Below are 13,869 nucleotides of genomic sequence, written 5' to 3'. Positions count from 1 at the left end.
CCCCCCCCATTGCCGATCCACCTGCGGCACAACGGCCGGGCTCACACAGTTGCGGGTGGACGCATGTCTATTGCAGGCCATGGAGGATGATGACAACCCGCCCTGCGGTGAGCTCCTGGCTCCACATCGTTGGACTATGTCTGACCCATGGCCACAGTACCACCATCCACCCGGACCATCCCTGCATGCGGCAGTGACACTGCAGCGCACGGTCCCGTCCTCTGCCCGGGGGGATGTTGATGGCGGCCCAGGGGGAAGGGGGCAGACTCACCTGGGGCTGAGGTAAGACCACCCCTCACACACACACTTGCGCTCAACGTACATGACATCCCCGCACACTTTGGACAGAGCACAAAGGCAGCTTCTGTCGGTGTAACATTGACTTTAATAACCAAACGAGTTCATGCACGTGCCCTAGCCCCTAAAACTCATCTGTGCCCTGCACCCGTGCCAACTTACTCAGTGTCTAATTGTTTGGCCTTACGGGCCCTTTGACTACGTCTCCGTGGTTCCCCAGACGGTACAGCAGAACTGGAGGTGGACTCCTGTGATTCCTGCCCTCTGACACTGGATCCCTTTGGCGGCCGTTTCCTGGGGCGTCCTGGCCTAGATGGGCCAGGCTGCGGCCCGGGCGACTGGGATGGTGAGCTGCCAGCCTGTCCTGCCCGTTGCCCACCCGATGCACCTGGGACGGAAGGGGGAGGGGGGGGGGGGGGGGGGGGGGGGGGGGAGTCCGAGGTGTTGCGGTGTTCCGGGACCTCCCCTACAGGGGGAGCCGGGACGGACCACACCACCTCCTCCTCCCTCGGGGTGCCCGATGGCCCCCAGGCCTCTACATGGGTGGGGGATGCGAACGGACTGGCCATCCGACGCCCCCCCGACATCTGGCGCTGCCAGTCCTGGAGGCCTGTTCTGGTTTTGACAGGGGTCTGCAGGTTTGCAGCCATGGAGCCCAGGGGGTTGGCAAACCCTGTCTGTGACAGTGCGACGCCGGCTCGCACATGGCCACTGGCGCCGATGCCCTCAGCGATGGCCTGCAGAGACTGGGCCATGGCCTGCAGAGACTGGGCCATGGCCTGCAGAGACTGGGCTATGGCCTGCAGAGACTGGGCCATGGCCTGCTGAGACTGGGCCATGGCCTGCAGAGACTGGGCCATGGCGTTGAGCACCTCTGCCATCTGGCGCTGGCACTGGCTCATGGCCTCCTGTGAGAGGGCAGCCATGTCCTGGGCCACAGACGCCGCCTGCATGGAAAGCCCCAGGCCTCGCAAACCGTTCCCCATGTCTGACACCGTCGCACCCATTGCCTCCACCGCGGACGCCACCCGTGCGGTGTCGGCCTGGGTGGCACGTATGACCGGCACCACTCCCAGCTCCTGGACGCAGGTGGACTCCTCCACCTGTGACTGCAGCCGCCGCAAGCCGGTCGTCACCCTCTTCGCTCGTCTCCGGGTCGGTGGTTGCATCGGATCTATGTGTGGGTGTGGTAACTGCAGGAACCCGGGATCCATCTGGGCGGCAGATGTTCGCTTGGTCTGGGCTGCCCTCCGACCGCCCGGCCCCTCTGCTGCTCCTACCTCCACCTGCTGTACCGGGACGGCTGTGTTGTGCGCAGCAGTGAGTGTACCAGACGCCTCATCACTAAAGTGCCTAATCGAGGTGAGTGTTTCTGCGATAGTGGTGGGTGTTGGTGACAGCAGTGGCGTTGTGTCGTGCTCTGAGTCACAGTAAAAGGCAACAGTGTTAGGCAGGTATATGAATGCACGCCATCGGTTGCGCATGTATTGCAGAGGTTAAGGTTAGGGCTGGATTCACTTGGGGATATGGGGGAGGGGGGATATGGGGGAGGGGGGATATGTATATCGGGCGGTGGGGGGGGGGGGTGGGTGGGGGTGGGGGAGGCTCACCCTGCCTGCTCTGACGAGGTCGTTCACCTTCTTGTGGCACTGTGTGCCTGTCCGTGGTGTCAGGGCCGCAGCGGTGACGACCTCTGCCACCTCCCTCCACAGACGCCGGCTGTGGCGTGGGGCAACTCTGCGGCCGTGCCCGGGATACAGGGCCTCCCTCCTCTGCTCCACTGCATCCAGGAGCGGCTCCACATCCCGTGACTGGAACCTCGGGCTGAGCGGCGGCCGGCCTTCCGGTCGGGTGTTCCGGTCGGGTGGGGGGGAGCAGCGCGTCGTTATGAGCCGTCACGCCGTGCAGCGTGTATGACGCTGCACGGCGTGAACCACATGAGCAAGCGCCGATCCAGTCACGTCGCTGCTAGCCCATTTCGGGCCAGAGACTTCGCAACGATTTTTGCGGCGTGACGCAAGTTGGATTTGCGCCGATCGGCGGACTTTGCACCGATAACGGAGAATTTAGCCCGAGAAGAGGACAGAGTTGAGAGATTATTTAAAATGGCTGTGAAGGAACAGTCACACTTAAAGACACACACTTCCATATGCAAGGGAGTGATGATAGTCACTCCATTCACAGATAAACTTGATGAAAAAAGAAGATTAAATTGAAAAAAAGTATGAATTGTCCTTTTCACTGTTTTCAACTTTGGAGGTAATGTAGATCAGCCATGATCCAGTTGAATTGTGGAGCAGACTCAAGGAGCCAAATGGCTTACTCCTACTCCTTACGTTCCTATGTATAAAGTTTTTAATTAAAATTGTGACGCCTTTTCCTAATTATGATGGTACCTTCCTGCAGGAATATGTGTTGCTCAGCCTTATGACCTCGTAGTGCAGAAGGATTTTTTCATTGACCTTCGACTTCCATATTCTGTCATCCGCAATGAACAAGTGGAAATTAGAGCAATCCTGTACAATTATGATGAAGGTGAAATTCAGGTAATTTTGGCAATGTACTTATCTCATCAGAGAAGATTACCATTCATTCGAGGAATGCAGACAGTGCTGGTAAGGTGAGCTAACTTCTTGAGCACAACTGGCTGACTTCAGATGGCAGATAAAAATCAATTATGTTGCTAGGATCTGCAGTCACAAACAGGCCAGGCAGCATGCGGGGCGGAATTTTCCGACCCCCCCCGGCGGGTCGGAGAAACCCTGGGGGGGGACGGCGTAAATCCCACTCCGCCGCCGGCTGCCATATTCTCCAGCGCCGGTTTCCGGGCAGGGGCGGGGATCACGCCACACTGGTCAGGGGCCGTTGGCAGCGGCCCCCCGGCAATTCTCCGGGCCTGATGGGCCGAGCGACCGTCGGTTTCTGGCCAGTCCCACCGGCATGGATTGGACATGGCCCCACACGGCGGGACCTGGCAGTTAAGTTGGCTGGTGTGGTCCTCGGGGTGATCCGACCCCAGGGGGGGGTTGGCACGGTGGCCTGACGCGCGATCGGGGCCCACCGATCTGCGGGAGGGACTGTGCCGTGGGAGCATGCGCAGATGGGGTGTCTTCTCCGCCCCGGCCATGGCAGAGCTCTACGGGGGCCGGGGCGGAGAAGACACCCCAAATTTTATTCCAAATTTAATTAATTGAATTTAAATTGTCCAGCTGCTGCGTTTTGAAATCATGGGCGAGGTTTCCTGGTCTCCCAACTGTGTTTTTCTTGGTGGCAGAAGGCAGCCCGTCGTTGACTGGCGGTGGCAAGATCTTCTGGTCTCACCGTGGTCAATCAGATTTCCCATTGAATCCACCTCTCCATTGATGGATGAGGATTATAGTGGATGGTGTTAAAGGCTGGAGAGTGGTTAATAAAGACAGTAAAGGAGGATGTAACATCCTGACAGTCGCAGAGAATGTTCCTGGTCACTTTCATTCGGGTTTTCTGGTCCTGTAGGAGGGTAAAACAGCTGATTGGAATGGTTCAAACCTGATATCGTGAGAAACAAGAGTATAGATTTTGGAAGACAATGGCCAGGCTTTTCCAGACCCAGTGGCGTTTTTTCTGTGGCGATGGTGGCTCAGAGTGGCCACTGGTGGGATTAACTGTTCCCGCTGAAGTCAATAGTCAATTACACTGCTCACAGACTGCACTGCCAGTGAACCCGCTGCGAAGGGGGCGGGTTCACATTCAGCAGGACCAGAAGATCCCACCGGCAGGAAGGACTGGACAATCCCACCCAATATGTTCAAAGAGAGATTGCAGGTGGTAGGCTGCAGGAAAAGATTGATAGGGTGTTGCCCCTATTGAGAAATTAATGCGACCCAAGGTAAATAAGGTACATTTCTCAGGGCCACAAACCTTGGTTGCAATTGGAGACTATTAACAGATGCAATGTTGACTTATGCAATATTGGAGCCAGGTCATATTTTTTATCCACAGCATAACTCCTTTGTAAAGGTGGAATAAAAATAATCTAGCACCATGGATATCTTTGTCCTGGGTTTAGCACAGGAATACTGAGAAATGAAAGTCGTGTCTCGATGAGAAAACAGCAGGTCAACAATTAGAAACTCCAGGGCTGTTTGCACCTGACAAATGTCAATTTCTAAGAGATGCTCACTTTTATTCAAAAATAGAAAATCTCTTACTGCACTGGTAACAATGTGATGCCACTGCTGACCATAACAAATTTCTGTGGATTTGCTTCATTGACAAATTTTGACAGGAGGGGAAGTTAATTGCTGCCACTCTCAGTTGCTGCACTGCTCAGATGCTTCAGGTCTTGGTTGTTGTTTTACTCCTTTCAAAAAACTCATAAGTTGTTGCAGGAAATCCTGGTCACACAGCATGCGCTTCAAGCTGCTGAGGCCTCTGCTTCACTTTGCAGCAGGCTTCTGTGGCCATTACAATTAGTTTCCGACCCCAGTTCTGGGATCGAGTTTTGCCTTCCTCACTGTGCATTATTCTGTTGCTGAGATGATGCTGTGTGAATGTAACACAGTAATTTTATACACATGCAGTCAATTACAGTTGAATTGTACAAGGAATATTGCCAAGGAAAATAGTATTCACAACCTCCAGTTGCAAATCAGAAGAGGTGCATTGAAGCAAATGAGTTGGGAGTTTTGCATCTATAATGTAATGGGCCAGGGTTCAGAGAACCCCAAAATGTATCATGGAGTTCACCTGACCCACGACTTTTAATAGATTGTGGTATAGGGAGCACACGGTGCACTCTACAGGTATGGTGCAAACAGAGCTTTACAGTACTTTTAAATTAAAACAATGTTTATTCTATGAACTCAAGTTAATCTTTTTAAAACAGAGTGAACATCTTTGCAACCATCAATTCAAATACAACCCCCAAAGAATACAACACTAAGTAATCCTTAATAACTTCCCAAACAACAACCAGAAGACACAAGAAACACCTTTTAACAGAAGCACATCAGGTTTATATTCACTCCTGAAAACATTAATAATTCTGAATTCACCAAATGATCAAGAGATAGTCTTTTGATGGCAGAGAGAACAACAGTACACCTGCTTGGTCTGGCTCCAGCTCCCAACACTTCAACTCCAACACTGAAAACGAAACTAAAACACACCCTGCAGCAAACGGCCTAAAACAAAAGTAAAAAGCTGACAGACAGCCCAGCTCCACCCACTCTGACATCACTGCAGTAATAAACACGCATTTCTTAAAGGTACTCTCACTTGACAATAATATTTGACATAATGTAGATGTTTATAGATTCTGCACAAAAATAATTCCACCGTTTAATAATATGTATTTTAAATTCTAGGTGCGTGTGGAATTTCCATACAATAAAAACCTTTGCAGCAGAGCAAAACAGACAGAGAGATTCAGACAACAAGTTACTGTCCCTGGAAAAGGATCCGTTGCTGTGCCTTATGTCATAGTCCCATTGATAATCGGAGAAATAGATATTGAAGTCAAAGCCTCAGTCTATGACAAACTTGTTACTGATGGTGTGAAGAAACCTCTTCTGGTGGTAGTAAGTGTGGAATTTCTGGATGTTCTTGGTCTTAATCATAGAATCAGTGAATCCCTACAGTGAAGAAGGCCATTCGACCCATCAAGTCTGCACCAACCCTCCAAAAGAGCACTCTACCTACACCCACTCCCCTACCCTTTCCCCGTAACCCCACCTAACCTTTTGGACACCAGGGGCAGTTTAACATGGCCAATCCATCTAACCTACATATCTTTAGGCCTTTAATGATAATTCTAATTTACTGTGTTGTATCTGTCCAATTCAGATATTTCAACCAGCTCCTTACATATAGAACATACAGTGCAGAAGGAGGCCATTCAGCCCATCGAGTCTGCACCAACCCACTGAAGCCCTCACTTCCACCCTATCCCTGTAACCCAATAACCCCTCCCAACCTTTTTGGTCACTAAGGGCAATTTAGCATGGTCAATCCACCTAACCTGCACGTTTTTGGACTGTGGGAGGAAACCGGAGCACCCGGAGGAAACCCACGCAGACACGTGGAGAACGTGCAGACTCTGCACAGACAGTGACGCAGCGGGGAATCGAATCTGGTACCCTGGCACTGTGAAGCCACAGTGCTATCCATTTGTACTACCGTGCTGCCCCGCCTTAATTAAAGTTTACCCAGATGTGTTTATATGAGTAGACCAAAGTACGTATATGGATACAATGCAAAACACTTTATTAAATATAGTTAACCCGTAAATTACCCACTATACAGACAAGAAACACCCAGGATTTGACTATACTACCTGTCAAAGGTGATTCTTGCTGGCTTTTTCTTGCTTGTTTGCTTCCTTCTGGTCTGGTCAAGGTCACTTCACACAGAGACTTTGCTTCAAGCTTTTGCTTGTCTTCTGCATCTGGTGTCTGTGAGATGCCTACTATTATCCCCCTCCATTCGCTTTTCCAGAAACATATCTGGCTTCCAGCCAATGAGGTCTCGAGAGGAGGGTCCCAGCAGCCAATGGTCCGGTTGATGAATCTTTGACAGGCTACCTGAGCCTGCCCCAGGTGTCTCATCGCTGGTGGTGTGGACTGCACATGACCTGTTCCCATATAAGGCAACAGTAGATACTCTCGGAAATATCTGGCTCAATCTGGGCTATGAACAACAGACTTTCTGAGGTTTGACTGCAGTATAATTTTAAAATGATCACAACTGATTAGAATCATACAATGTTTACAACACTGAAGCAGGTTATTCAGCCCATCAAACTTGTGCTGGTTCTCTGTAAGAATGTTTTGGCTTATCCCACTTCCCTGCCCTTTCTCTGTAGCCCTGCATATTTTCTTTCTCTCAGTTGCCTCTCCAATTCCTTTTTGAAATCCATTTTTGAGTCTGTCTTCACTGTACTCTTGCTATTTTTATACCAAGCCAGTTGATGAAGTACAAAACTACACAGACACGAATACTTTTCTTGCTATTTCTTTCATACGTCTGCTTCCAAACTACCAACCCGTTATACTTTTCAAAAACTTAACAGTCAATAAAATAAACTCGTAAATAATTAAAGTGACAGCCCTCAATAATATAAGCCAGTAAATAATTAAACAGCTGCTGAGAGACAGTTTCATTCTTACCTTATACTCTTTTCGAAACAGAAAATAATCCAAGGCTGAAACTAATTAACTAAATAAATTAAAGTGTTGACCCCTTAAAGGGGCATTGTAACAATGGACAAAATCGATAATTTAACATTTAAAATAAAATGTACTTATGTGGGATAATGATGCACCCCAGTCATAGAAACCAACCCGTTATACTCTTTTCAGCACCTGTGATCTTAACCAGAATTAACCAGATTGACAGTACTTTAAAGGGGACCAACCTGTTATACTCTCCCGTTTATCTATTAATCAATGAGCAACTAAACAAATTAACTAAATTGACAGCTCCCTAAGGTTAAAAAAAGCACATTTTAGATAAATGAAATGATAGTTTTGAGGCCGAAGATGCAGCCTAGCCTCTGTGGTAATCACAAGTCATGGAAGGCCTCATTCGTGCCAGCAGGACACCGCATGCCCTCTCTCCAAGGACATCCAGCCACGAACGTAGCTGCAGAAGAGGAGCACACAGTCGGGCCGGATGCCTGCTGACTGTCTGGACCTGTTTTTAAAAAATATTTTTTATTTTCCTTTTTCACATTTTCTCCCAAATTTACATCCAACAATAAACAATAATCAGTAACGAATGTAATGTCAATCCTCATATCAATAACAACGATCCCATCTTCCCACCACACCACAGACATTGGCCCACATGTTAACATAAACAAATGACAAAAAGGAATCAGGAATCACCCATTGTTACCATTGACACACACCGCCCCCCTCCCCCCAACACTCCCAGTCCCCAACCCCCTAATGTCCGATGTGATCCAATTCTCGAAAGTGCATAATGAATAACGCCCATGAATTGTCGAGCCCCTCCATTCTTCCCCTCAGTTCAAATTTGACCTTTTCAAGCGTTAAGAATTCCAGCAGGCCCCCCCGCCACGCCAGGGCACAGGGAGGAGAGGTTGATCTTCACCCTAACAGGATCCGCCTTCGGGCAATCAGCGAGGTGAAGGCTACAACATCTGCCTCTGCATCCGTTTCCAAACCCGGCTGGTCCAACACCCCGAATATGGTCTCCCGAGGGCCCAGGTCCAGTTTCACGTGTACCACTTTAGAGATTACCATAAAAACCTCCTTCCAGTAACCCTCCAGCTTTGGACAGGACCAAAACATATGAACATGATTTACGGGGCCTCCCCTGCAACGTTCACACACATCTTCTACCCCCTCAAAGAGCCGGCTCATCCTCGCCCTTGCAAGGTGCGCTCTGTACACCACCTGCAGCTGTATCAGCCCCAACCTCACACGAGGTGGAGGCGTTCACCCTCCGGAGCACCTCACACCAGAACCCCTCCTCCATACCCTCTCCCAACTCTTCCTCCCACTTTGCCTTGATCTCTTCTAATGGCGCCTTCTCCTCCTCCAAAATAGCCCCGGAAACCGCCGACACTACTCCCTTCTCCAGTCCCCCTGTCGTCAGCACCTCCTCCAGCAGTGTGGAAGCCGGCTCTACGGGGAAGCTCTGTATCTCCTTTCTGGCAAAATCTTGAACCTCCATGTATCTAAATATTTCCCCCTGCTCCAGCCCATACTTCGCTCCCAGCTCCTTTAATAGCGCGAAACGACCCCCAAGAAATAAATCTCTCAGTGTTCTAATTCCTTTCTCCTCCCATCTCTGAAAATTTCCATCCCAGTTCCCTGGCTCAAATCTATGGTTCCCTCGAATCGGCATTTCCCTTGACCCTGCCCCCAACCCGAAGTGCTGTCGAAACTGCCTCCAAATTCTCAACGAAGCTATTACTACCGGACTCTCTGAGTATCTCCCCGGGGCCGTCAGGAGCGGCGCTGCCGCTAGCACCTTCAATCCCGACCCCATACACAAACACTCCTCCATTCTGACCCATTGGGAGTTAACCCCTCTGACCCAGCTCCGTACCTTCTCCACATTCTCCGCCCAGTAATAATACATCAGGTGCAGAAGACCCAAACTGGCTGGACCTGTTAATGGCCAGCTTGGCAGGCCCAGTAGCAGGTTACCACCCCACTTTGCTCTTTTCAGTGAAGGAATTGAGCAAATTAACCAATTTAAACAAATTGACAGCTCCTTTAAGGGACACTGTAACTAACTAAGTCAAAATGTAATTTTGTAGACCAGCCTGTTATACTCTTAAGTAAGATCAAATTAACAAATTGTCCAATTAAATTAAGGTGCTAACTACATAAAAGGGCACTTTTAAAATTCATTCAGGATATCTACGGCAGGAGGTTGAGGCATGGTGGCGATGGATGGGGAGAAGGCTTTTGATCGGTTGGAATGGACGGATTTGTTTGAGGTGCTGGGTTCAGACGGGGTACTTTGGGTTACACTGTGGGACAAGGCAAGGGTGCCCACTCTCCCCGTTGCTTTTCGCCTTGGCAATAGAACCACTGGCAATGACCTTAGGATTCGAGGGCTTGAGAGGGAGCAGGTCGAACATAGGGTGATTTGTTATTATATAATTTGAGCCCATTGGGCAGCATGGGGGGGATTTTGGGAGAATTTGGCCGGTGTTCGGGATATACATTGAATGTAGGAAATAGTGAGCTGTTCCCGGTCAATGATAGTGGGCAGGAAAGGAGGTTGGAGGGTTGCCGTTTAGGGTGGTGGGGACGAGCTTTAGATTACTCGGTATCCAGGTGGCACGGAGCTCGGCTCAGCTGCATATGTTGAACTTTGCCCGATCGCTAGAGGGGATGAAAGCGTGTTTTAGGAGGTGGGATGTTTTGCCATTGCCGCTGGCAAGGCGGGTGCAGACAGTAAAAATGATGGTGCTGCCTAAGTTTCTGTTCATGTTTCAGAATCTCCTTATCTTTCTCCCTCAGTCGTTTTTCAGGAAAGTTAATGGGTGATTTCAGGGTTTGTGTGGACAGGGAAGGCCCTGCGGGCGTGGTTAGTTTTTCTGGAGCCGGAGCGAGGGGGTGGGGCTTAGTGTTGCCAAATTTGATACATTATTATTGGGCTGCAAACATTGCGATGGTGAGGAAATGCGCCATGGAGGAGAGGTCGGTTTGGGCATGGGTGGAGGTGGCATCATAAAGGGGAACGAGCTTCAGGGCTTTTTTGTTGGCGCCTCTGCCATTCTCGCCGACCAGGTATTTCGTTAGCCCAGTGGTGGTGTCGGCCTTGAGGGGGTGAGGGCAGTGTAGGCAGCACTTGGGGTTAGAGGGTATGTTGTTTTGGTTGCCTATTTGTGATAACCATAGGTATGTGCTGGCGAGACTGGATGCGAGGTTCCAGGGTTGGTGGCAGGCGGGATAGAGTACTTCGGGGGCTTGTTCATAGGGGGCAAATTTGTGGGGCTTGAGGAGTTGGAGGAATTGTTTGCCTAAAGGGAATCGGTTTAGGTACCTGCAGGTTCAGGATTTTGTGAGGAGAGAAGTACCGTGTTTCCCGGCGTTGCGCCTCCAGTGCTGCAAGATGAGCTTCTGTCGGAGGACGAAATTGGGGATTGGAAATTGGTGTCAGATATTTATAAGGAACTGATGGAATAGAAGGGTGCTCCAGTGGAAGATGCGAAGTACAAATGGGAGGAGGAGTTGGGGGAGGAGGATGGGGCCAGGACATGAGCTGAGGCTTTGCAGCGGGTGAATGCATCCTCATCATGTGCGAGGTTAAGCCTCATCCAGTTTAAAGTGGTGCTTGGGCCCACATGACGGTGGCGAGGATGAGCAAGTTTTTTGAGGGGGTGTAGGGTCGGTGTGGGTGGTGCGCCGCGGGGCCCGCGAATCACGTCCTCATGTTTTGGGCGTGTCCCAGGATTGAGGGATTCTGGCAGAGGTTCTCGAATGTTATGTCCGAGGTCCTGGGGTGAGGATGTCCCCGAGTCCAGAGGTGGCGATATTTGGTATGTAGGAAGATCCGGGAGTCCAGGGGGGGAAGAGATGCTGATGTATTGACCTTTCCCTCTCTGATAGCCCAGAGACGGATTTTGTTGCGCTGGAGGGGTGTCGGATCCATCGAAGGGAGGGGTGTGGGTGAGCGACCTGGCCGAATTCCTGTGGTTAGAGATCAAGTTCGCTCTGCGGGAGTCAGTGAAAGGGTTCACCCAGAGTTCAAAACCGTTCTGTCAAAGTCAATATTTTCGCTTCTGTGAGAGAAAAATTCAACACACTCGTTAAGACAGAATAACAAGCTTTATTTTTGAAAACAACTGCTTGCAGTAATGGCTGAAACCTGAAGTCAGAGGGCAGTCAACAAAACTGCTCAGTCTGTCACAAGTTCTGCGCTTTGCGGAGAATTAGCTTAATATTTATACATTAACTTTATCAAGATTATGTGACAACAGTATGGTCAGGAGTTTGATCGGAAATACAAACGGAAGCAAAGACCAGACCATGTTTGGTCATATCACTCATACCTTATTTAGTCCTCGGAAGGAACATTGAAAGGTCAGAATAGACTTGTTTCTTCCTGAATTATCTTTGTTTTAAATTCCTACGGCCCTGGGTTATGACGAGTTAGTTTTATCAGGAGTTGCCGAGGTCCGGTGTTTTGGAATGGCTTGACCCTCGCTGATCTTTTCAGACTTCAAGTTATGCAGAGTTGGCCTACGGCCATACAGCTCTGAAAATGGTTGGGGCAGCATTCTTTACCTGGGCCTGGGGAGCAGGAATGAGTAGTTTCAGTCTTTCTCATATAGTATCAAACCTTTTGACCAGTCTTCCCATTGACCAGTTTTCCCATCATGCCATTACTTAATTCGTACCATATCACATTCCCTCCTTTTGTCATATGACAACTCGTTAAATAGGTATATCCATGACTCATTTGAAAATGCATTTACACAAGCAACCAAGCAATCCTATCCCTAGTAGAATTAGGGGTAGTAGAATGAAGGCCTTAAAGATCCAATCAAATAATCCGTGACCCAACAATCCTAGTCAACCCAGCGGGTTATAGTCATGAAATTCACTGCCAATCTCTTGAAATTGAGCAGCTTGTCTCTTAATATGGTCGGCCAGGTTAGTGATATTTTCAGAGCCATCTGGAATATAAGTACAGTACTCTTGACCTATGATAGCGCACGTTCCTCCCTGCGAGGCTAACAGATAATCCAAAGCCAGTCGATTTTGTAATGCCACGGTCCGGACAGCTACTAGCTCAGCTGAGACCTCAGCCAGTGCCTTTCCGGTTTCCCTGGCTTCTGCTGCCGTTACGTTCGCCAGTTGTTCCAAAGCTATGGCAATGTGGATCAGTTCGTCGGATGCCTTGCCCGTTCCGTACAAGGGAAAGGCCATCATAAAGAACTGTTCCATTTTAGAAATGGTCCTTTTTGCACACGAGGGGGAGTGCTTAAGGGTGGGTAGGTGACGCATTTGAGGTACAACATATTCCAAAAAGCAGAATCCTGTCCAATCAATGGGGAGCCATGGATATGCTTTAGTGCCGTATATGAAATAGGTTCCATTATAGGCCGTAAAATCATCAGCTGATGTCATCCAGGAGATTGGGGATGTCTGTCCCCATGAAATGTTAGAGGTTATATTCCATACCCTGGACCAAAAAGCCTTACCTTTACAGGAGCAGCCCTTCGGATTTCGGCGGCAGCGGTGCGCAGGGGCCTTCTGGGAGGTGAGTACTTACTTTAAAAAGCCTTGCCTTTACAGGAGCAGCCCTTCGGATTTCGGCGGCAGCGGTGCGCAGGGGCCTTCTTGGAGGTGAGTAGTGTATTTAAAAGCCTTACCTTTACAGGAGCAGCCCTTTGGATTTCGGCGGCAGCGGTGCGCAGGGGCCTTCTGGGAGGTGAGTAGTGTATTTAAAAGCCTTACCTTTACAGGAGCAGCCCTTCGGATTTCGGCGGCAGCGGTGCGCAGGGGCCTTCTGGGAGGTGAGTACTTACTTTAAAAAGCCTTGCCTTTACAGGAGCAGCCCTTCGGATTTCGGCGGCAGCGGTGCGCAGGGGCCTTCTTGGAGGTGAGTAGTGTATTTAAAAGCCTTACCTTTACAGGAGCAGCCCTTTGGATTTCGGCGGCAGCGGTGCGCAGGGGCCTTCTGGGAGGTGAGTAGTGTATTTAAAAGCCTTACCTTTACAGGAGCAGCCCTTCGGATTTCGGCGGCAGCGGTGCGCAGGGGCCTTCTGGGAGGTGAGTACTTACTTTAAAAAGCCTTGCCTTTACAGGAGCAGCCCTTCGGATTTCGGCGGCAGCGGTGCGCAGGGACCTTCTGGGAGGTGAGTAGTGTATTTAAAAGCCTTACCTTTACAGGAGCAGCCCTTTGGATTTCGGCGGCAGCGGTGCGCAGGGGCCTTCTGGGAGGTGAGTAGTGTATTTAAAAGCCTTACCTTTACAGGAGCAGCCCTTCGGATTTCGGCGGCAGCGGTGCGCAGGGGCCTTCTGGGAGGTGAGTACTTACTTTAAAAAGCCTTGCCTTTACAGGAGCAGCCCTTCGGATTTCGGCGGCAGCGGTGCG

General features: G+C 49.9%; 1 protein-coding gene across 1 annotated transcript in view; it reads left to right on the top strand.

Annotated features, from left to right (window-relative positions):
* LOC140403226 (complement C3-like) overlaps window positions 1-13,869 on the top strand; it is a 466,462-nt gene that overhangs the window by 220,885 nt on the left and 231,708 nt on the right. Inside the window, exons 20-21 of the mRNA XM_072490983.1 lie at window positions 2,704-2,843; window positions 5,646-5,858. Of these exons, the coding sequence (XP_072347084.1) occupies window positions 2,704-2,843; window positions 5,646-5,858 (353 nt within the window). The remainder of the gene's footprint in view (window positions 1-2,703; window positions 2,844-5,645; window positions 5,859-13,869) is intronic.

Source organism: Scyliorhinus torazame, chromosome 27 (assembly GCF_047496885.1).
Source record: "Scyliorhinus torazame isolate Kashiwa2021f chromosome 27, sScyTor2.1, whole genome shotgun sequence".
NCBI lineage: Eukaryota > Metazoa > Chordata > Chondrichthyes > Carcharhiniformes > Scyliorhinidae > Scyliorhinus > Scyliorhinus torazame.
The sequence above is the reverse complement of the archived record's forward strand: the minus strand, read 5'-3'. Positions and strand labels throughout refer to the sequence as shown.